The sequence below is a fragment of the Amblyomma americanum genome, chromosome 1 (genome assembly GCF_052857255.1).
Source record: "Amblyomma americanum isolate KBUSLIRL-KWMA chromosome 1, ASM5285725v1, whole genome shotgun sequence".
In the NCBI taxonomy this organism is placed as follows: domain Eukaryota; kingdom Metazoa; phylum Arthropoda; class Arachnida; order Ixodida; family Ixodidae; genus Amblyomma; species Amblyomma americanum.
In genome coordinates, this window is record NC_135497.1 from 273,130,371 (window position 1) to 273,155,813 (window position 25,443).

Sequence of the window (25,443 nt, forward strand, 5' to 3'; positions counted from 1 at the left end):
TTGCTGTTTTATGCCAGTAATGAACAATATGTAGCTGTGAATTTGGACCCAATTGAAACATCCTATTGAATCTTCCAAATGGCTTTTTTGTTTGCAATGCTTAAGGCATTCCATGTGGGCAATCCAGATGGAGCTTCCAATTGCTTGAAAGAACAAAACTATGAATTTTGTAATGGGAAAGTAATTGGCAGCCAATTTTTTTTTACTAGGACACCGACCACGAAACCTCTGTAACCCATTGGAATGCCCAATTGGAATCTCAAGAACCAATTGGATTCATCCAACAGGTTTAAGAAATTGCAGTTGGTGTCAAGATTCCAGTTGGGTTCTAGTTCTCCCAGTTGGAATCTTCGAAACCAATTGGGTAGTCTAACTGACCAACTGATAACCAGTTGGATTGCTATATCCAATTGAGCCCATTTGGATCCAACTGAAATCAATTAGAACCAATTGGAATGCCCAAATGGTTCCAATGTTTTTTTTTTTTTGACTGGGTATGCGACCAACTGTGTCCATTTGGCACTCCTTGCTACCGATTACCTTTCCAATGGAAAAAAAATACCACTTGACAAGACCAGTTGGACAAGCTGCAGTCAATTAGAACCCAGTGACTTCAACTGGTTCCAGTTAACATCAGTTGGCAAAACCAGTTGGACATGCTGCTGCCAATTAGAACCCAGTAACTCCAATTGGTGCCAGTTAATACCACTCGGCAAGACCAGTTGGTCAAGCTGCCAATTGGAACCCAGTAACTCCAACTGGTTCCACTTAATACCAGTTGTAATCCCAATTGGAACCAATAGATTTTTTCAGCTCGGAATTTATAGAGGTTAAGTAAAGCAGAGGAGAGATAGGCATTCCATCACTCGTCACCCTAGCCAAATTTTCGAGCTACCTTCAATAACACTCAGGATGTCGGGGATTAAAAATTACACTCCCCCCCTCCTCAACTTGTACACGCAGGGTACCAGAAACAGCTCTGGGCTAGCGCCCTGCCCATGAATACGTCATCCGCTGACTTTCAGTTTGCGACTTCAGGTTGTCGCACCCCGTTATCCCACGTGTGGGTCTTTGCCTTCCTGGCTTTCCCACGCGCATGTCGGCTTCTTTTTCTTCTGGTCTGTCGTTGTTGGCAATAATGGACCCGACTGGCTTGCGCTTGCCCTAGGGGGTTCACGTAACAACACGAGCAGATGATTTTCACGGCTACTGGAAGTGTGTCCGTGACGTCGTAGCTACCGTAGCTCCAGCGAATGGCAGCCTGTGGTGGCCTGCCGACGTCACTAAAGTCGCGACGTCACTCTTGGATGAGTAGTTCCAAAATCAGTCACTACAAGCATAGCAATCGGCCCGCAAATAAAAAAAAAAACACGGTTTTTAAAAATTCATAATTGCCGGCTTCATGCCGAAGTCGCACTTAGTATTCCGAAGTCACACTTAGTATGAATGCTCTGTAGCATTCTTTCTAAACATTGAAGACATCTACAAACGACTTTGGATTCAGTGCATAGTTCCTTTAAAGGCCCAGTTACCCAGAAAATCTGGCGTCGGCGTTGTGAGCAAAAAATCATGAGCATGACTCTGGCAGGTGGGCCGCCTAGGTCACGTGGCCTTGGGGCGCCATCACAACCTGCCCACCGGATAGTGAGCAAACTGCCCACCGTAGCAGGTAGCAGTTAATGATTGGTCGCTCGAGATCAACCTCGGCCACACACTGCCGCCGCTGGGAGCACCTGCCATCTCGGGGCAGTGACGCATAACTGCTGCACCACTGCGCCAGGGTGGGTATGAGGACTCCCAGGGATCTACGAATCTAAAATAGAGATAGAAATTCTGCATATACGGGAATTCACCCATTACGCTATCGCGGCGTACCCTTGAGGCAGAGCTTAAGCGTCCCCTCCAATTTTTTAATGAAGTCGCAGCTATGAAATCTTCAGAGAACATGTATTTTTATGTGCCGATTCCGAATATGTAATCTAATTTTACATGAAACAAGTATTTCTGCTTTTATGTAATATGTTAGCTTACTTTTGCCAAGGGATTTCAAGAAATTTTGGTCAAGAGAACTTGCTAAAACGCATACCTTTGGTTTCTCTCGACATCAAGGAATGCGATAAGGGTGAAACTATTATCGCGCCTATCACAGAAGAAGGGTTATATATAGGGTTTTGAAGTTGTCACTTGAAAAACAGGAATTCAAATATTTCTTCCCACTTTCGAAGTGGTAACTTCAAAACATTAAAAAACAATTTCTGTGATCAGCAGGATGATAATTTTACCCTTATTGCACTGCTTGATGTTAAGGGAAACCAATGGCATGCATTTCAGCAAGTTACCTGCATTAAAATTTCTTGAAAGCTCTTGGCAAAAAGATACCTAACATATTACATAAGTGCACAAGGGCTTGTTTTACATAAAATTAAATTACATATTTCGAATCGGTATGCAAAAATACGTTTCCTGAAAATTTCATAACTGTCACTTCATTAATAAAAAGAACTTTTTCTAAGACCCTCTTCCCCCCCTTACAACACTGTCACGGTCACAAACGTCAAAAAATGGCGAAGCTCATGTGGAATGAACACCACAACTTCAGATGCTGAATTACAGATGTAACTTCAGTTCATTGGACAAGCTAGCAAAAATTGATGCGACACTTGCCACAAGACAGTTACATGCACAAGAAGCTTTGGTTCCACCAGTGGTATGTCATCTTTCACTTGGCTATCTAAAAACATTTTCAAAAACATTCTGATGCCACAGCATTTTTCCTTTTTTTTTTAAGACTTGGCAATGCAAAACCTTCAATCCCATCTCAGCCGCAAGTAGAAAAAGTTCCAGCTTTTGTCAACAAATTAGAAACTGGCAACAGCTTTGGCATTTGGAATGGCAAAAGTGACAAACCATGAATGGCTGCAAACTGCAAAAAACTGCGTATAACTCTTTATTACAGTCTTTGATCCTCAGTAGTGCAGGAATACTTCACAACCAAGACAAAGGTTTTGTCAATGCAACACCATGCTAAGAAAAAGTGCATTAACAACATGGCAACAAGAACGATTGCAGTAGACATGAAACAGCCAACATTTTGTGCACTCCAGCTGCCTGCAACACTAACACTGAACTCTGAAATATGGGATTATAATGTAAACATCACATTGCACTGTTATATGAACACTTACAGGGTACGACATGTAACACAGGCCAAGCTTAATAGGTCAGTCTGCATGATACAATCTCCTGAGCCTTTTTTACAGCAAGGAGCTTTCCTGTGTTCATCTCCTGAAGTAGTCTGAATCGTATTGGCAACTCTCAACTAATGTTATGAGAAAAATATAAATTTAGTACATTACACATTTTGAGATTATGTTATATTGAATGTGCTACTTGCATTTTACATTATGTAAATAAAACTGCGTGATTAATTTTAATTGTGCTCAAAAATTACTGCAATATGCATTTCAACTGGCTGTCTGAAAAACTAAGGGAGAAACACGTGCCATGCCTGGTGTTTAAGATGGCCAATTTATAACTAACTGAATTTGGAAAGATACCACGTCAGCCACAGCATAGCCGAAATGCTAGACACATGTGGAACAAAATCTGTTTTGTAGCTTGGTCTGTTTTACTGCACTTGTGTATGCATGTATATATCATGCCACTCTGGAACACTACTGCACGCTACACTTGTTCAAGGCTGGTAAAGTATACAACGAAGTCTTGGACACCCTGCATTTTGCCTTGGTGCATTCAGAAAACTCTTGTGCGGATGAACTTCCATTGTATCTTAACATGCACAAATGTTTGTTTAAATATTTTTCTGCATGAAGAGGCAATCAAAGTGCTGCTGTCTGGAGAGCCTGTCAAATGTACAGGAAGAAAATGCCCATTTATAAACATATTAGAGGCGCAATTTGGAAACCATCCAATTAATGGTGTCAGTTAAAAATGACAAAATAATTGGCAACTGAGGCAAAAATGCTGCCCGTGATTAAAGTTTGCACAAATACAGCTGATGTCTACCATTAGTACATAAACAGTGCATCCAACACTGCATAGCAAAGGGTGTATTTTTGGCTTTTGTTCCATCTTAAAAATGCTAATAATGAAAAAAATTTTATGGCCTTGACCTAATGCCCTAATTTTCACATACCCTAAAATACTCTGGTCATCAATGAATGCAGTAAATGATGTACAAATACTAATTCAATTGCATGACATGTTTAGGTGCTCTGGCACAAAGGAAAACCCTAGGTAGTGCGAGCCTGTGAATTATTTTCCACTATTATTAGGTGAAACTTGAACTAGGAGTGTGCATATCTACAACAACTGACAAGTTAAAAGGATATGAGTTTAATGCAGGCAAAGCACACTTCGAGCAAAAACAAAACAACATGGAATGCGACGAACATGAAACACTGGCACGTTTAATTTCAAAACAAGTAGTGCTCAAGTCATGAAAAAGCAGTACCACTTGTAGCATGCATCTCATGGAGCTTGTGTACCTTTGTCAAAGTAGCCAAGATTACCAAACACTTAAACAATAATGCAAACTACACATCAGCAGTCACAGCACACAACTGGACAACACAAACAGATGCTTCTAAGTTTCACTTAATGAACTTACACTTTTGATGTTACACTTTCTATCACAAAGCTTTCTTATGCCAGCACATTGCAATTCAGCACACACTTCTTAGAATAAAATTCAGCCTGATTCTACTAATCATAAGCAACTGGAAAAACAAGCCTGCTGCTTAACGATTATAGAGTGACATGTGCAAGGCAAATTAGAACAATGTGCTGCTAGCAAAGAGTACAGCACTGCTGCAATGCTTAACAAAGACGACATTCTGCTCATATGTGGTACAATTCCAATACCTGCAAGATTACCAGAAACCATTTACAATTTAATGGAACATCTCATTGTCAATGCACGAGATCCATGCCTCTGACAAACAGCATAAGGACATTACTGCAAAATTTTGAGTGATGCAACTTAAGGACTCACCACCAAACTAAAAAAATTAAAACAACACACCACAAATAGACAAGACATAACCCTACATATGTGTGCAGTAGTACACAGTTGTACAAGACAAATGAGTGCATCAAGTAAGAAGTGGAATGCACAACACCCAGCCTCAAGAAACATCAAGCAAGTCAACCTGCTGAGAAGCACGTCCACTATGGTCATGGCAGAAGACCCAACTAAATAGGTAATCTGGATGCACATCGTGTCAACTGCTGAGCCCAGCAAATGAGATGAAACACCTGAATTACAATGTTTTAAATGCACGTAAACAATGACTCAAGCCCACGTGGCTTTTGCTTTTTGGTCCATGATTCCTTTTGCACCTTGGCTTGTGTGCCATGCTCCCACATCAATGCGTAGACTGTTGCTAGTTACTGCCTTGATTTGTGAGCTACCACAACGGCCGAAAAGCTTTACTAAGGACAAATTTGGAAAAGGAAGAAGAAAGGAGAGGGCAATGAACCTTAAGTATAGAGCAAGGTGGTGATGCCCATGACATGAGTGACTAGTGGTGTGGTAACTGCTGCTTCCAGTCATGGCACTCTCTTTAGGAAGGGAGCAGGCCACGTGCTAGCAGTGTGTCTCGCAGGCTGCTGAAAATCTGCAACTGTGCTTCAGGCTTCATCAGGTAGATTTGCTGCAGAATCTTCTGCTGGTTGGGAGCCCTGCACAAGGCATGTATCAACACATTAGATTGTACACGGGCCTCCTAACAAACAGCATTTCAACATAATGAACATAAATTAATGCACAAGGGGTGCAGACTCCATCTGATTATTCATATAGTACTTATAAAGCCCAACATACCTGATAAAACTGTGGTAATAGACATTCACAAAGGAAGCCATCAAGATCTGACAGTCAAAACGATCCATAATGCCTCCATGGCCAGGAATGATGTCCCCAAAGTCCTTCAGAAGAAAAAAAATTCACACATGCATTCAGAAATGTGCATGCTAAAATTTTAAACATTCTTAAAGAGTGCACGTGACAGCAGCTACTTGTTGATGAAAAATAAAATAACCAGAGAACGGACATTCTGCAGAGGCCTTAGGAGGTTATATTACAGCAAGATGTTGCCAATGGCACAACAGCCACTTATATAGATTTGTGACATTGAGCGTTACACATATACTTGGTGCCTAATACATCGAAAGAAGTTCAATGACACAACCAATGGACCCTTTTCAAAAATGTTAAGCCAGCTTCATGGCATTGCTGCATGACAAACAGCCACTTATTCATGTGAAAAATACAGCTACAGTTTTAAGCAGATGATTTTGACATGGTTTCCATGATCATAATACATGTCGTTGCCAAGTGCTGGCAAGCACTTTGTGCACTTTGTTCTTATCTACCATAAAAACCGGAATATAGGTCGAACTTTTTTTTCAAAAAACCATGGCGAAAAGTCGACCCCCGTCTTATATACCGGTCATTGGCGGAAAAACTACGGAAGTCTTGCAACAATGGGCGGCTGAAGTCAACAGCCTCCATCAGCATCGCAATCAGCAGCAGTGCGGCGTGCACCGCCATTTTGCATTTCCGTTGTTTGTTTAAAGGCTGCTTTTTCACATTTTGTTTCAAAATCGGCGGAAGCCGGCGGCAATTCACCGTCACCTTCAAGAAAAACGCGATTGAAATGCGGAAGCTCACGGCCACCTGGCGGTACAGCGCGAATTTGGAGTATCCGAAAAGAGCATTCAGTACTGGCAGAGGCAGAAGCTGCGTATTACAACTTGCAGCAACCAGAAGAAAACATCATTTCGTGGGCGGACCGCAGCGTATCCAGAATTGGAAGGAAAGGTTGCGCTGCGTGCAAGATCGCTGCCTGGGACTGCCGAACGCATCCGCATGAAAGCGGTAGAGATCGCGCGTGCCTCTAGACTCACGAGGGCGCAATTCAAGGGCTCGCCATCCTGGGTGCGGCGATCCATGAAGAGGAAGGGCTTTGCTCTACAGCACCGTACTTCTGTGCACCAGAAACAAACACGCGGGCCGATGGGCGCGCGATACTGCTAAAAAATTGGCTGGGTGTACATACGAGCAGCATTTAAATGAAAATAAATACTGTTACCATTGTGCAACCTGTCAAGTCGCATTTGTTTCAAGGTAAGGGTGTCTTCCGGTACTTTTTCCATTGAAAAATATTTTTTTTATTTTTAGAATTGGTTAGTTGGGGGGGTCGACCAATATTCCGGTCCGACCTATAGTTGGGTTTTTATGGTATCTGCCAGGATGCACCACAGTTTCTTGATCACTGCGCAGTGTGGGAAGGTCAACTTAAAGACTTTTGAAAAGGGTCCATTATAATTACATTCGCATTTTGGTGGCAGACCAGACTGATACCAAAATGCAATCACACCTACAGAACAAAACATTAGAGAGTTTACAGAGAGCAGTTTGCCCTACTGTGCAGCGCAAAACACTACTCCACAACTCGAATACCAATGTCAAACGTGTTCTTGACCGCTGCACTGGTACAGACGCCAAATGCATTTTGAACCAACGTGCAGGGAAGTAGAGGAAAATGTTCCTGTGGTCATGGCAGCAAAAATGACTAAGCTGTTTACATTTTTCTGAGCACTGTCTTGCGCATTCATTCTGGTTTCTGTGAGGACAACGTCTATGAGGTGCTATACCAAAAAAAAATCGCGGACCTGACACGCCAGCTTATTTCGGCGTTGGAAGTAGCTAAGGGATTGTGAGAACGAGCTGGTGATCTTCACAACAGTAATATATTGCAACGTTGTTTTGCCGCCGCATTACTGTTACAGTGTTTTAAAGAGAATCTTCTTGTAACTATTACTGTAACCACCTTTAATGAAGCCATCGTGCAGAGAAGGCAGGCCAGAGTGTGCATGCCTGCAACCTTGCTTGCATAATTTTGATAAAATTTCTCAATAGGATTTTGCATATTCCAGCTGGTTCCAGCTGACTACATCTGTAGGTCGTCAACTCCATTGCAGTTTTCAGTTTTACTTTTGCCACAGCATAATGGAATGCCTCTGAGCACTTGAAGTGGACTTTGAGCAATGTGCAGTCTTCTGTTGGAAGTCCGAATGTAAGCGGAAGATGAGATAATATCTAGGCAGTAATCGGGCAATAACACGCACGTACACACTGAAACGTAGATCTTGCATACAGTGCTAAGTGGTGAACATTCTTAAGTGTGTACACAATTTCTCAATCCTTTCAGGCAAAAATACTGAGCACTGAAAAGCAAGCTCAGAAAGTTGTAACCTGTGCAGTTTTACATCGAACTATGTGGCCTACAAAGGAGCATTAGACCCTGAATCGATTTAAAAAAGGGATGCACACATCGCTCTCAGATTTGCCAACAGCACATTACGCCAATACAAGCAGCCAGGAGGAGACGAGCAAATCAGGTGGCTGAATCAAACATTTTGCAGCGCCAACACATACTATGCGCATTCACATGAAGTTTTTGTGCTGTCCACCAGCTCGTTATCCACAGCGAGAGCCAGAACAGCGCTCTTCAGCAGGGCGCCATTGAAACCAGAAGGCCCGAAGGTCAGCAATGGCAGAGTGGTCACAAGACCACATATGGCGGTGCCCATGTTCTTATGCTGTATAGCACCTATAAGACAAACTAAGATGTCTGTAAAACATATGACTTTTCACAAAAAACACTACAATGTATTCACCAACATGTGCTTATTCATCTCTCAGCAAACTTTCATACGCAGAGATAATGTACTAGTGCAGCTAAATGTAACTAAGGGTTTGGGACTGGATGGAGTACCATGAAACTTTATGGATATCATGATGCATATGCTTTAGGCCTGTATTTATACATACGGTAAGTGCAACAGTGGCACAGTGATCAAGACCAACGGGATCCCGGAATGAGGGACTCCGCCTTGTAAGGGGCGAGACCCACTAAGGGCCTCTCCCCGACCACCTCTCTGTAAATATAGCCAAATAAATGCTTTTCACCACCACGCTGTCAGCACATCTCTTTTTATCCTGCAGTGAGGACAAAGCCCTCTATACAAGAGTAATGTGCAGCACATTCCAGATCTATTTCCATTTCATATCCTCATGCGACTGCTTTCTCTAGTGGCACAACAGTGATATTCCCCAACTTGAAAGGCCACGAAATGTGCAGTGTATTATGTCTGCAGCTGAAAATGATAAGAATAGTAGCTAAGAACAGTTTAGTTTAGTTTAGTTTATAGAGGTTTAACATCCCAAAGCGACTCAGGCTATGAGAGACGCCGCAGCAAAGGGCTCTGGAAATTTCGACCACCTGGGGTTCTTTAACGTGCCCTTACATTGCTCAGTACATGGGCCTCTAGAATTTCGCCACCGTTGAAATTCGACCGCCGCGGCCAGGATCGGACCCGCGTCTTGCGGGCCAGCAGCCGAGCGCCATAACCACTCGGCCACCGCGGCGGCTTAGTAGCTAAGAACATGTGGAACGTTTTGTATATTTCAATTATTTTTGTGATCAACTTCTGGCTCAGTAGAGTGGTTTATTTTTGTTTTGCTTGTATTTTTTTGGCATTATCAACATATTTAACCACTGATTTTTCGAAAAGTTTTGCACACACAATGCTGGTGTTTTTTTCTATCAGAAGTATAATCAATAAGATATAATTTGATGCTTTACAATGCACACTATATTTGGCAGTTCTTAAAGAATATATTTTTTATCGAAGAAAACTCAAAATCGGTCATTTTTTCACGGTAAGGAAAGAGTTAAGAGCCTTCTGTAAGAAGCTGTCCAGTTTTTCAGGCAAGAATGAATTTTCTGGGCGTGTGCGAGTGTGTTTCAGTAATATTTAACTTTGAAGCACCCATATAAATCTACCAGGATTAGACTTGATGGAGAGATTATTAATTTCTTTTTGGCACTTACCTCAAAAGTTGTCTAATCAAGACCACAGTGTTTAATTCATGATGTGCCAGCTTTACTTCTGCTACTGATTAATATACTGTTGCATGTGATCTTAACTTCTTAATGCTGGTGGCAAAGATTACCAACCAGACACCTGCAGCGTGGTATTATATCTAAAACTACATAATTTTTTTTTACTATACTGGATATGAGAGCTTTGCTGGACAACCAGTCATCACCATCATCAGCCTGACAATGCTAAGTGTAGGACAAATGCCTCTCCCATGTCTCTCCAATTAACAGTGTCCTGCGCCAGCTGCGGCTGCCTTATCCCCGCAAACTTCCTAATCTCACCAAACTTCCTAATCTCATCCGTTCACCCAACCTTCAGCCGCCCCCTGCTACTCTCGCCTTCCCCTGCAATGCAGTCCATTAAACTTGAAAACCATCAATTATCTTTCCTTCACATTACATGACCTGCCCAAGCCCATACTTTCTTCTTGATTTTGGCTAGGATGTCATTCATTTGCATTTGTTCCCAGATCCACTCTCCTCTCTTCCCTACTCTTTACATTACACCTATCATTTTCTTTCCATAGCTCGTTGTGTTCTTCTCTATTTAAGTTGAACCTTTATCGTTAGCCTCCACGTTTCTGCCCCAAAGATGAGTATTGGTAGAACACAGCCATTATATGCTTTTCTCTTGAGTGATGCTGATAAACTGCTATTCATGATCCGGGATTACCTGTTAAATGGACGTCACCACATTCTTATTCTTCTAGTGATTTCTGTTTTGCGGTCACTACGCACCCAAAATAGATGCATTCCCTTACCACTTCCAGTGCTTGGCTACCTATCATTAACTGCTGTTCCCTTCCGAGACTGGTGAACATTACTTTAAAGGGACACTGAGGAGAAATTGAAGTTGGCTTGTATCGATAGAATACCATCTCCTGATCACAAAAACGCCGCTTTTACTGGAAACAAAGCTCTTGTAAGGTAGAAAATAGCAAGAACCAAAATACAGGTATCGCCGCCACAGGCTAATCTCGCAAGTACAAGTGTGGTGACGCCACAGGACAAGAGACGCCACCTTGGAGGAATTTTCCATCCTACTTGGTTTCGCGAATCTCTGAGGCTGACAAAGGTAGGTTGCGCAGATCAATAATGAAGTAAGTTTTGTTTTAAAACCAATAGTGCACTTTTATCACACAAGGAAGGCAGGCAAAAGACAACCTGAATGTTGGAAGCAAAGAAAACGGATGCTTGGCGGCGCCACAGGCGGCCAAGAGAGTTTCGTTTGTTATGGCGCTTCGCGTCTATGAGCTTTGCATGCCCCGTGGTTTTGTTTTTGACGCGCTTCGATTTACAAGCGCCGAACAGCAGAGGAACTCCAAGTGCCGCTTCAAGTGCTAGTTAACCTTTGAAGGAGCCTGTTAAGGCTTGTCAGATGATCGCCATGGTCGATGAAAAGCTATGATGGCACGATGGTCGGTGATCGTACAAGGCAGCACTTGTGTATTCGCACGCTTGCCCGGCGAAACATTCCCGGCTGTGCCAGTCAACTTCAAACTACTTAACGGAAATCGTTTATTAGGGACGGGAGAAAAGGTACAGGGCAGTTCAGAAAACTTGCTGATGGCCTAGCTCTGTTAGGCCAGGATATACCTAGCGAAAGCGCGGAGATTTCTGCATCAGAAGAGTGAGTGCATTCACTAGATGCGCCTTTATTGACGGCTGTAACTTGCGCCGTCGTGGCGGAGCGGTAGCGTTTCCGCCTCAAACGCCGAAGGCCCTGGTCCGATTCCGAACCTCGGCACCGCACTTCGTTTCTTTTATTTAGTGAGTGGGCGGGGGGTTTCAGTGCCTCCCATGGATGCCGCCGCTGAATACGTTGGTTAGTGGTTAAGCGCAGGCTCTGTTAAGGCGCGTTTATGCTGCGGCGAGGCGCGCGCGCGCCCTGCACGGCGAAGTCATGTCGGTCAAAGCGAGACCCTCTATACTTCAACTGCGCTTGACCGCCGACGCGTTCGGCGGCTTCGGCAGACTCTGACCGCATGTATCTATTTCGCGCCGAGTGCGCCAGCCGCCGCCGGCCCGGCCAGACTGATTTGGCTCCGCGGTGAGGTGCGCGTTATATTCAATAGCTGCGGCAGTTCGGCGGAGCTGTTCTTTTCGAGCTCGGCTATTTTAATCCATTCACAGTACATATCTGAAGGTACATGCAAGTTGGCGAGAGAGCCAGATCCAGTGGACCCGTTGGATCTAGCGGAAGCCGTTGAAGCGTCGTGCGCCGGCTTTGGTTTCAAGCCGCCGACTTTAAACGCGACCGCCCTCGAGCACCCATTTGTTTTTAGTGGCAAAAAATAAATAAATAACTTGGCCCTTGCAACCGTGGGAGACCTCGACGCTGCCTGCTGCGCCGTGCAACCGCTCCGTTCAAGGAATCACAATCCGTTGGCCCCAAAGCCCCGGCCAGCCTCCGATGGGCGCAACGCACCCCTCGCGACTCCCCGCACTGGGGTTATGATATTTAGTTTGCAACGGTTGCTCTCTGAGGAAGGGGGAAACCACCCGCTGGCGCCTAACATAACCGTGCTCCCTCAAAAGCATCGCACGCTCCGTGGGGCTGAGGTCGCTGAAATGCAGGCCAGAGTTTTTGCGAGAACTACGTCGTCGGGTTCGGGAACGGGATCCATCGTAACGCTGGCAAGACGCCGGTGCAAACGTAAACGAAGCGACGGTGGCGACCCTCGATAGATGCCTTCAACGTGCGGCGGTGGTAGCTTTCATTTCGGTAGCTGCTAGGCCGCACCGCTAGCCACCAGAAATCACGGAATCTCCGTTTACGTCACGTTTCACGTCACTCCGTTCTGTGTCGTCATAAGAGTTCTCCGTGTCGTCATAAGAGTTCTCGAGTTTGAATCGGAGCGGCGGGAAAAACTTTTTCAACTTCGAATCCAAATTTCTTTGAAATCAATGCAACTTTCGCTCCCGGACAAGCGTCAACAAAGCCATGAAATGCCGAACTATCAGACATTGCTAACAAAAAAATTTTGATAGGGTTCTCCTCAGTGTCCCTTTAATTTTCTCCATATTATTTTTTAGACCAACCATTCTGCTGTGCCTGTCTGTCATTGATCATGCTCTGATCCAAGTTGATCCTCAGATACTTAGCTAGGCAACGTCATCAGCGAATCACAGATTACTAAGGTATTCTCCATTAACTATAATCCTCAACTGTGCACAATCCAGGCCTCTGAATACCTCCTGTAAACACACGGTCAATAGCATTGGACAGATGGTGCACCCCTGCCTGACATCTTTCCTTAATGGGAGTCTGTAACCCACCTCCTCCAAATGTTTTGATGGATGCATACCTGCAAATTAATTGGCTCCATCAGAAGCAGAGTAAAACCCTTACCACAAAGGAAAAAAAAAAGGTAGGGTTTTAACGCAGTTAAACCGAGTAGGATTTGCAAAACCTTTTGCACACGTATGGAAATTGATGGAAACAATGACGTGCAATGCACACGAGAGAGCGTGTTGCAGTTTAACACGAGGTGTGATCGGCTGTGGCAATAGCATAGTGCTCTGGTGTAGAGGCCAGTGAAGCCGATCTGTTCGTGCTGCCGCGGGTTGGAAACCGAACTGTCGCAATATTTTATTTCTGCGGATTGGCCAAGGTGAGCCTCAAGGTCATGCAGACCACAAGATTATTGGTTAGGTTTGACTAAGTTATGTAGTGCTTTCACACTAAAATTTCTTGCTATTTTCAATTAACAACAACAAACAATAGTAATGTCATGGGTCTTCTATAAATTGGTAAAATTTGATGACATTTTCTAAAAGTAACATTAGCCATTTGATGAGCTTGGGGAACTCATTCACATTGGTTACAGCACAGCCCATGAAGGACTCAAACATATGAATTCAAATAAAAGGTCAGAAGGAGGGAAGGTATCGTGCCTTCAAAACATTTATTCAATAAACAGTGATTTTATTCTGCTAAAAATAACTTTGCAACGCTTCCAGCACTTTACCTTAATACTATGATTGTACACAACGCTACGTTGCCTAGGCTATGTGGAGCTGTTATGTGCAGCTAGAAGACTGCTGCCATGTTTGGTACAAGGGCACACACTTATTGCTTCTTCAGCAAAAAAAAAATGTAGTTCCCTTGAAACAAATTGTATGTTTCATGAAAAAGCCATTATAACACACTATCTCTTCCCCTGTTGATCATTTCCAACTAGTAACATTATGTTCACATTCTATAGCCATTACGTTTTGATCTTGGACTCTTGCTTCTGCTGGCCCTTATTCATGATGGCTTTCTATTTTTTTTTGAAACTCTGAATACAGGTATTGAGATGTTTTTCAATATGCTGTACCATTCACAAACATCACGACTGTCATGCAAGCATTTTTCTCGGGTGGGACTGTTTCAACTGTGACAGCCATCAGTTGCAAATATTACTTTCTATAGTGTGACAGCACCCAGAAAAAAAAAAAATTGCATTAGCTGGGCAAATATCATTCCATGATAATGAGTTAAGTCTGACATATGACAGAGGTACAAAACCATGCATCAACATATGCTCTGTGTATTGTGCTCAATGCCATACCTTTATAATAAGGGAGTAATTACTGGTATCCACCCAAGCGCAGCCATACGGCTACAGAGGAAAGCTGTACAGCTTTCTCTGTAACTTCGTAGTTACAGAGAAAAATTCGCCATGGTCCGGGGTTCGAACCCCGGACCACCGCTACACCGGAGCAGTCGCTCTACCAACTGAGCTATTCGGGACGGCAAGCTTATGGTAGGGCGAGAGCGAATTGATCAATAACTCGAAGTGGGAACAGTGTTGGTCAAATGGCCTTATTACAAATCTACTCCACCTTGGGGGATTCCCCTAAACATTTGACCGCCATACCTTTATCTTGAAGGCCCTCTTGAAACCACTTGCAAAGAAACCCCCAAAGGGTCCAATGATGGAGCTGAACAGTGAGAAGCTCAGCGAATGAAGTACAAAAGGGTACAGAGTGATGGTAGTCTTCCGGTGCAACTGCAAGTACAAAAGACCGCTGCATCACCGCTACTTGCAAACCAACACATGCATGATGGTGCAACTATCCCGCAGGTACATATATCCTCTCCAGGATTCAGAACACTGAGAAAGATTTCTTCTCACTGCTACTAAAAGCAGGCATACTTATATGTGCAGGCACCACCTGTTCAACCAAAAAAAAAACAACAGCAAATTTCTGTACGGCAATGCATGCAGTTTCAGGCCTTCCACACAAGGTTGGCAGGCACTTAGTCCTCACATCACCTCCGTATGTAATTTCAGGCGCAACCCAAGAAGACATTTAGTAAAGCTTCAGTTTCAAGATCCTGAAACATTACCACAAAAGCTGCACATAATTGCAAGTGGAACAGCTGCTCCACAGAGAGTTACAATCCAGCCGCACATCAAGGCCAACATTATGAGCAGTACAGATGCTCCTTCCGCACACCAAGTTTGAAGCACCATCTACTCGATGACAGAGGCAGACCTTCGTAGTCCCACTCTTGTTAACTGCTAACTGCAGGCAACACTTAGCTTTAAATTCACTTTTTTCAGGTTAACCACATTAAAAAAAGAAAAATTCCATCATGCATATAGACATACTCTGCCTGTAGCCTGCACAGAAAAGAGTTGACTAATGAAATGAAGGTAACATGCACTGTAAATGCAAATTAGCACTGACAAGGTGGCAGAATGCAGCAATCCATCCCGGAAGTTCATAATCTGTCGGTTGGAAGAGTGGTGAAGGTTCACAGTCCATAGTCATGCGCTCCAACTCTTCAGAGTACTCGATAGGGCAGACGAAGTATTTGAACTGGCACAGGTACTGCGACATCTGTAGCAGAAGAGAGACACCCATGATGAAGCAGCTAACTAAAGAACCAGAAAATAGCTTGCTGCTTTTGTCACTGCAGCGCCCAACTAACAAAGGCAGTCATCTGACATGAAGCTGTTTCTTCTAGAATATTTATTTTCACTCAGCAATAGGGTATTACACAGGGAAGTGGTGTGAATAACAAGCATGTAGAATTGGTATGCATTACAAAAGAAAAGATGGCACATGGAAGCCCCTGACTTAGCTAAGGCGTTTTTATATTACCAATTATTGCAAACAAGATCAATGTCGGAGGCAAGATAACTCCAATATTGCGACATTTAAGGTAACAAAGGATGAGAAAATGTTCTTGTATTGCATGACTCAATGCTGAGCTTACAGAGGAGGTCAAAATGACCAAAGCTTAACGAGGCCTAAGAATGAGTTCATGTCGTGATGGATGGTAATATAGCTTCTGAAATAAGTTTAAGTAGGAAATTATGTGGCTGAATGCTAGTGATAGATGAGATAATGATTAGATTTCATAGGAATTACACTGGCAGAACAGTTATACAGTCAAGCCCACTTGTAACGAACCTGATGGTCACGTGGATTGCGTTTGTTGTATCTGATGTTCGCAGTAAATGGACTTCCCTTAATACAGCCAAAATTACAAGGTCCGCGAAAAGTGGCATTACTTTCATAAAATCTGCTTCATGTGCACCTACTTCTGAAAGCAGAGCCTACCACGGCACTTTCCAGGCTCTCCAGACAGGTCATGAGATCTTGAGACCCTTGCTGCGAAAAATCTGATTTAGGGATGAGATACACGGCGGTGTCCATGGCAGCTGCTGCCAAGTCGACCACATTAACCAGATTCTTAGTGGTTAGGGAGTGCTCGTACTTTGCTTACAATGGCTCCGTCAAGGTAGAGCTCTGCGATGTCTTCTTCGTATGACCTTAGTCATCAGAGTATAAATCTACACGCGTCTGATCACGTCTTTTCGACAGTTTCATCTATCGTTCCTGGTCACATGCAGCAACGAAAGCAGCGCAGTGCCGTTTACACACAATGTATCAGTTACACTGTCTGCTATCTGGCGCTGCAGATACATGATATCAGCACAATGGGCAGGCAGTGCATATCACAGCATGGCCAAGGCAGTCAAACTTCTCAGATAAGAGCCGTTAATTGATACAAGGCCATGCACAGTAGCTTCTTCTTCCACTTTTGGATACTTTGACTAGCTGGTACACATGCAGGCAATGATTGACCTTGCAGGCGATTGACGCGTGCTTGACCAGCGGACAGTTTCAATGCTGCCTTTTTATTTTCCTTTCCGCGGCGGTGTAGCGGGTCTTGGCACTTGCTGGAAGCATCAGTTTTTCAACGTCGGGGCCAAGTTTACGGTGCCCCTTCATTTGCTATAACCGAGTTGTGCTGCCACAGCTGTTCGTTATATCTGAGACAAATTGCCATTACCCTAATGCATATTTTGACACTAGAACCGCAAGCGTTCGTAATAAGCGAGCATTCGTTATATGTGCGGCCGTTATAAGTGGGCTCGACTGTATCTGACACTTTTATAAAAGAACAAAAGTCTAGTTTCGCATTCTTTTCTGGGAATTGTGCTTCCAATGAAAAACTTCAGGTGAGAGCATATATGACAAAAGATGCAAAATATATTAATGGTACACCTAAAATGCGAAGTGTAAGTATAAAATTCCAGTATAAGGATAAACAACCCTTGCCACTTCGTAAGTATCAAGAGTTATTCATTATAAATATTCTAAACAACATAAAAGTGCAAAACAAACTAGCTGTACATCAAAACACAACATATATTTCTACACAATTCCTCTCACCAATATCAGCAAATTTTCATTTTCTTTTCTTTCATTTCCTTTCATCCACGTTTCTTTCATTTTACCAAGCAAACTGAAAAATGAAGCCCAATGAGACTAGAAAAAAACTTTGAGAATCAGCCATTCAAAAATGTTTTTCCTTTTCTCATAAAAGTGCCCAAATATGCAAGCACGTTCTGCCTGTTTAACAGGTAAAGAAAACATACACAAAAGAACATTCACACACAAGTGCAGACACAGGAAAAAAACCTTGTTATACTGAGCAGAACGCAAACACATGCAGCACATCAACTAGGTGCTGAAAGTGAAGGTGACGCAAGACAAAAGCAATGAGAATAGTGACAGGCTTGAACTTGCTCGACCAATGTCTTATTGCTATCAGGTGCAACGAGAAAGCACAACTGACGATGGTGATAACACTGTAATGGCTCATCATGCAATGGCTCATCATGCAATGCTCCTTGAACTGAAAATTCTCTTTGGATATACTGGAAAGAAAGTGCATCTTTTTACAAAGCTGTACAGTTTGTCTTAACCCTTTAAGGCATTTGTACACAATTACATACACAACAAGCTCGCAGCTCTTTCCAAACGTGTGCTGCACCTAGCAAGTGGATGTCCATCTCTCCACATTCACTCACAGTAGAATGCGCAGACAACTAGTGACAATGTATTTTCTACATGTAGTGCCATCTAGCGACTGCCACAGCGATTAACATAAATAGCTCAGGCTAGCCCGAAAAGATGGCGCTACACATACGCACCAACATTTGTTTCGGGGAATCATTTCTAGAGAAATAAATCAGTCTCGAAAGTTTACGGACAAAGGTTATAATATTTAGTTGGAAAAATATTTGCTTTCAATCAAAACAAAAAATGGCACCCGAAAAGGTTAAGCATTTTTTGGCATACATTTGCAATGACAGCACTGAAGCAGTTTCTGCATTTCTATTTTGATACAACATGCACACAAGATTTCAATTGGAAATTCTGCGATACCAGAAAAGTTCATGGACATTTTGCCGAAAATGAGCCATCACATCAACCATGAACACACAGACAGGGTTTCATGCACGTTATGAAACTTGACTATTAGGCACTTGGCTGTTTTCCTTTTTGATACTGTTAAATTTTCATATTTTTTGTGGTGACATAGACTGAATGATAGAAACCTGAAGGACTGAAACACCTGTTTGGTTGCAGTTATTCCTAAAGCTGCAGTCATACCCCAGAAAGGGTGTTTAAAAAGCATTCTGAACTTGAGAAGCAAATGGCAAAGAGCCTTTTTAATCAGAACATACAGAACTGATGAGCACAGATTCCTACGCGGTTCAGCACTCTTGGGAACACTCTATGAAAAGGGCAAACAATCATAGCTTCCCCTATCAGCAACCATGAACGTACCATGGCACCAAAGACGACAGTTGCAATGCCTCCTCCTATAAAGCCCTCCCAAGTCTTTTTTGGTGACAGCTTGATCAGTGGTGTTCGCCCAAAGAAGAAGCCAAACATATAGGCCATGACATCATTGCAGACAATCATAGACACAGGAGCTATGAACCTGCAAAACACACAAGGTCCCAGCATTTGAGCTGTGTGCTTGGCACCCAAAAGAATAAATTGAAAACATTGCTATGGCAGTTACAATGCTCTGAAAAATATTGTTATAACAGATAACATTTTTCACACTATTCATGCACAAGTTCTGCACTACCAACAGCAAAATTTGGCATAACACTTGCTTGCGAATAAACTTTCTTAAGATGTGCAAATGTGTTACTGTGGTTGTCATGATACAACATTCATGATATCTACATATTTTCTGATAGGCGGTTTTGAACTTCGGCTCCTTACTTCAAGTTTTACAGCGGTAGCTGTTAGGTGCCTGTCCCTGGCTTTCGCGTCGCCGTCGGTGCAACCAGTGGGTGCATTACCATGGTTACCATGGCAACCCGGGTATGGCTACCATCCCGCATGACACCACGTAGGATGTGTTAAGGCCTTTATTAATGCTGTCCGTCTGTGTCGTTACCTGATGTCACCTTATCTCACGGCCAACCTGGGTCGCATAAGCCTATGGGTGGCTCTGTTTGGAACAGCCGCCTGCCAAAACTAAATGCCCACACAGCCATTACTGAATCTCGCGTTATATAATCGTAACCATCCTGTGAATTTTTTGAAGGGACAATAAAGTGAATTTAAATTATGACTGGATACTACAGAACAAGCAAAAATAAAACCATACTAAAAATTCAGCTGTGCACAAGAGCTTTCATTTGGTTACTAAATGCAGAAATAAAGCTAAAAGCCAAAGATGATGCATTCAACACTGGTGTAGACTATTTACCCGATACAATAACAGGTTACATGTCATTTCTGTACGGCTGGCTCTACCAGTGGCCCATGCTGTTAACTGAATGAACTTTACCAAGTCAAGCCAAGCAAAGGTTTGTATTACGATAATTACAAGCCCTAACTTCAAATGAAACTATGAGGGAGGCAACCAGTTACATGCATTAGGGAAGGCAGTTCTACCACACAAAAGAAATATGCACGTGAAATAGCCTTGAAACGGCGCGAAAAACAGGACAGGAAGACAAGTCTGTCGCTTCTTGTTTTCCTCTCATTTTTCACGCAGTTTCATTGCTATAATCATGAGCCAACTGACCCAACACCCAACAATCTTCCCTTCTGCACATGAAAGGCAGCGAGTGTGGTCTGGAGACATTCAGCTCCACTTTCTAGAAGCAAATGAATGATGTTTGAGCATTTTCAGTGTCCCTCATTCACTGTTGCTGTTCGAGACTCTGGCACTGCTGCAACCTTTCCACATCAGTTAGGTTCTTGCGCTGAACACTTAGACTGACTGCAATCAAATATTTCGAATGATAAGCCATTTCAAAACATACACTGAGACCATGTAAACTCATATTTAAGCTGCAGGAACATGTGCCACAGTTCTCACACGTGCAATTAGTGAAGCAAGGACTGCTTTGAACAGTGACCACAGGAACAAAAAGAAACAAGCAAAAGAATTTCCTTTTCCTACCCCCCCTTTAGTATTGCACTCCTTCTCTTGCACCATAACACACTGTACCTGTCCATGTGACAAACTCTGCACACTACTACAAACACCAAGTTTACACACACACACACACCACCCATGTGACTACATCCTCACTCCACTTTACTGCCAGCAGCCAGGAAACACAGCCTTGCAACTGGTAGTTGTTACTGTAATAAAATGCAGCAGCCATAAAACCACATCTTGAGATAACATTTGAAGCATTGGTATAAAGCCCCCCACTAGTAGCAAGAAGTGCCACTGTGTTTAAATGCAAATAATTTACATCACTTTGCACACATAAAAAGCACATTCTACTTTTAATGGCATAAAAACGTTCCAATGCTAATATATGGTAAAAGTAGAACAATTAGCCTAACTTCCCAATTACTTTTCATGGTAAAAATTGCAATAACATTTTCATATAGACCATACTAGGGAAACACTCACCAGATCAAGCCTTCAAACATGTTCTGAATGAGAAAGTATGACTGGGTCACAATGATGACCAGCGTCACATGAGTCCAAGCAAACTTGGAAAGAAAGAAAAAGATAACGAAATGGATGAAATGAGTGCACTTAAGCTCTGCAGCTGATTTTGTTGCCTAAGATATAATACATACCAGTGAGAACTGGCGCATGTAATATTTCTTCACAAGGCTCAGCACAAACCAGATGAAGCCCAGAAGGTACATACAAAATGAAATGAAGCGATGGTAGCGGACAAGGGGCTTCAGTGAGTCCTAAGAAGAACAAACACATGGAAAACATTAAGGACTGCCAAAGCTCACGACGATTAGAAGCACAGTGTCATAGAGACTTGGTATTGCACATCGAACGTAAAGACCTTGATGATGACCTTTGAAACTTCATAGTCTGAGTCTAAACCATAAACTAAACTGAATGACAAAAGTAAACCATGTGACAACAAAACTAATAAAAAGTCAGTAGCGAAGCATCCATACAACCAAACTGCATTCCGCATAAAGTAGAACTACATTGGAAATAATTGTTCTTAGAGTGACAGCTGTTTAACATACACTTTTGTGCAAAATCACTGGGCATGCCTGTAATGCGATGATGAGTGAGGCACTCCCAAATTTCGCCTTTCATGCAAACTAATGAGGCAGATATGACCAACAGCTGAAAGTATACAGCTCATGCATGAACAATTCTTGTGTGGCAAGGGGAATTCAAAAAATCACGCTTATTTAATAGCACAGAAAGTGGTGCTGGACTGAGACCCACTCCATGGTCTGTCTGTCTGTCATATGCGTGCGTGCGTGCCCCCCTCCCCCCCCACGCACACACACTCTCTCTCTCTCTCTTGGGTAAACTCTGAATGTTAGCCAGCGTGAGGCCTGCAACGTGTTAGCGGTGCAGGTAAAATGTGCTGAATTAAGCTCAGATGAACAACATGCTTCTCGGGCTTGTCAAGCAGCAGGAGCGCTTGGTTGACTCAGAGTCATACTACTTTTTCCTGCAAGATGATGGTTACTTGGGCTCGTTGGTGCATATTTTGTCTAGAACAAAAAAAGTACATAAAAACAGGACAAACAAGTGGACAGGAGAGGGCGCTGACTATCAACCTGTCCTGCTAACACCCTGTCTCCGGACACCTGCTTATCTCATCTTTATGAGCTGTTTCACGTTCTTGAGCAAAGAGTTACCATAGCTTGCAGCCAGCTCACAATGCTGGGCTGGTGGTCACCTTTCAAAAATGAAAGCTTGTGCCAAACAAATGATCTGGTATTGCGAATTCTGGTCCTGGCAGTGCAAACAATTTAGGGAATATGAAAAAGTAATTATAGTCAGATAACACTTAAATCTGCAGTGAAGCTCCACCCACATTCATGACGTCTGTACAGAATTCCTCCATGACAAAAATGCAGTCCGTTGTTAAAACTCTTCTTGTTACCTAAACAAGAAGCTAACCACATGAAAAAAAATATAAGCTCTAGAATTTTATATCGGGCTTGTTTAATAAAGTCAGATATTAAAAAGATGATTTTGTTTACTCTTGCGATTGGCAAGTGAAGTAATACAGGATGGCGCAGACTGTGGCCCAGTGTTAACAACTGCTGTCCTTTTAAGTTGTATCCTACTATAATTATTCTGCTTCAGGCACCTCACTTACATAAACCTAGTTTTTAACCTAGACTTTGTATTTGAGTTCTGGAAGATGTAGAGAACTTGCAAACATTCATCAAAATTTATCAAGCAGAGTGTTATAGGAATGCAAGACGGATTGAACAGTCTGCTACCAGCAATCACATACCGTTCGGCTGATAAGGACACCAAAGTAGTCCACAAGGCTTTCCCCATAGAGGAAGTAGTTTGTTGTCAGGAGGAAATACCAGGACAAAGACCGAAACCACGGAAGCCCATGCACTCGGTAGACAGCATAGCCAATGGCAATAATCTCCTGGAAGCACTTCACTTGGATCAGTATGGTCTGTGAAAAAGGATAAGCACAATCAGTTTATGAGGGCCTAACAGTGAGCCAGCCACGAAACAAGAACATCCAAACACCAGAGAACATATCATCACGTGTGTAAGCAGGTGGTAGCAAGTATCTGAAGTGCACTGCTCAATCAAAATATAAAGTCAGTCATTGACTTAGATGTCACACTTCAGCTTTTTTCACTACAGACTACGTTCATGCTGTGCTACCAAGCATCTCGTACTATGTGGTCTTATGTAATCTATGTGGTCAGAAAACAGACCCTTCAATATTACTGAGGCAATTCACTCCTAAGCATATGAAACAATGGGCGCTCGCAATTTTACGCTTGTCCAACAGTTTCCAACGGTGAAAAGACAAGCAAGGAAGAAATAAGCTCAGCCATAAACAACATGTCTTGATTTTATCAAGCGAAACATCTATCTTTTCAGAGCTTTAGATGCCTTTAGTACTGCATGATTACACTGATAATGGTAATTTGAGCTCAACTGATGCTTTCTAAAGCTTGCAGGAGGTCAGATCCATGAAAAATTCAAACTGACCCACGCCATAAGCAAGCAGCCTGAAACTAAATTCTTCAGCTAGTAATGTGCATGCATTGCACATGCAAGTAAGTACACCCATTAATTTCAATATACTTGCCCAGTAGGCACAGAAACTCACACAGTTTGTGGATATGGCAGCCCATAAACATTTGGCCAACAGTACAATGAACACAGGGTAATTACTAATTCAATAATCACACAGAATAATAGCTACAACAATGAAATGGGAGCACGAATAGATCTACAGCCAGAGAGCAGCACAAAAAGCACCAAAACAGGATAACAGGCAACCTCAAAAGCTATGTTGAAGACTTCAAAACATCACATAGAAACAAGAACAAAACAAGTCAATGACATGAACGTTGGTCTAAACATTAAGGAATGAGTACATGTACTTAAAATGAGGAAAATGTGAAATGAGCCATGGTCAATTTAACGCAACAAAATGTCTGCCTTGCATAGCTTTGGGGGCCTACGGTAGGGAACAACGCTGTATTTATCTTGCCTGAGACAAGACACCATACATGTGCTCACCTGTAGCAATCATAATTAAACTGACACAGCATTACAGGCTAAAAATACAGAAAAAGGTGTCCTTACTAGCATCATTAGAGCCAGAGGTCCCATCCAAATGACGAAAGCAAAAAAGAACATCATGACGAGCGTGAAGATTCCTCTGACAACCCAGTTTTTCCATCTAGTGCAACGAAACAAACAAGAGTCAGTCGCAACGCAAGAGTAAACAAAATGTTGCAAGAGCAATAACAAATAAACATATGCATCAGAAAAAGGCTACGACGCTAATCAGGAGCCTTTTAAATGCACGAACCTTTTCGGGAGGCCGCTCAAGCAATTATCAAAAAAACTTATGGTTTCGTCTGTTGCTTGAGGTAAGTCTTTCGTCAGGCTGTCCACTTGGCTCTCTTCTGGAAGCTTTTCGTCATCGGAGTCGACTGCATGCTCCTAGCGTGAGTGGCATAAAAATGAGTCACTGACACAAAATGCAGAGTAAGCTCAGAAAAGAAGAATGCGCAAGCTCAGAGAAAAAGAATGCAGCAAGTTCCCATACTGCTGCTTCTTCGGAGATGGCCGTTTTGGCACGTCAGTCTGTTTACCAACATCGCCTTCTAGCCTCCACCACATTCTAAACCTACTGCGAGACGTTCGAAAACAACCATCGCACGGCAGTGCTCATATGAAGTCCAAGCTGTGTCACAAATATTTAGAATGTGGCAAAAAAAAAAAAAAACGACCATCCAAGGAAATCTAGTCAATAGCCAGCTCAAGGAAATGACGCGAACGCACAAATACTACCAAAAGAGAAGTGCAAGTTCACGGCACAATTAACTACTCAATAGCTGCGGCAAAATGCTATATGGCTGTGCGATTGCGTTCGGGTAGGTAGCCTTGGCGCGGAAGCAACACTCACCTTCGATTCTTTCTGCTCGGGATCCGTGGTTCTTTTCCTGAGCTCTGACATGGCTGGCTGCTTACACGGCACTTGTTCGCAGTGGTCTGTTGCTACACGCTGCTTTAGCTCCACAAAATTAAACTTCCCTGGGACCTGCGAAGCGAAGATGCGTTCCGCGCCAGCACCGCAGCTCTCTGTTTGTTTGCATCGATCCGTTTTACCGCAACGATTCCAAAGCGAACGCTGGCGAAGACCTCAGCACGCATGCCCAGCCGCCCAGCGCACGAGCAGCTGAAGCCGGGGAG

General features: G+C 43.0%; 1 protein-coding gene across 1 annotated transcript; it reads right to left on the minus strand.

Moving 5' to 3' along the window:
• Nucleotides 1–2,934: 2,934 nt before the first annotated feature.
• Nucleotides 2,935–25,443, minus strand: Cds (CDP-diacylglycerol synthase). Its single transcript, XM_077649258.1, has 11 exons — nt 25,157–25,443; nt 24,557–24,690; nt 24,328–24,424; nt 22,997–23,173; nt 21,342–21,461; nt 21,169–21,251; nt 19,059–19,215; nt 15,657–15,809; nt 14,840–14,971; nt 5,846–5,949; nt 2,935–5,703 (listed from the first exon to the last, which is right to left on the minus strand). Exons 1-11 carry the CDS (start codon nt 25,205–25,207, stop codon nt 5,586–5,588), a joined length of 1,326 nt encoding a protein of 441 aa, XP_077505384.1. The 5' UTR covers nt 25,208–25,443; the 3' UTR covers nt 2,935–5,585.

Excerpts from the sequence above, each read along its gene's own strand:
- Cds (XM_077649258.1), bottom strand. The coding sequence starts at position 25,207 with ATGTCAGAGCTCAGGAAAAGAACCACGGATCCCGAGCAGAAAGAATCG. Across the intron at positions 24,691-25,156 it reads CCGAGCAGAAAGAATCGAAG|GAGCATGCAGTCGACTCCGA; the intron begins GTGAGTGTTGCT and ends CACTCACGCTAG. Across the intron at positions 21,462-22,996 it reads GTGTCCTTATCAGCCGAACG|GACTCACTGAAGCCCCTTGT; the intron begins GTATGTGATTGC and ends TGTTCTTCTTAG.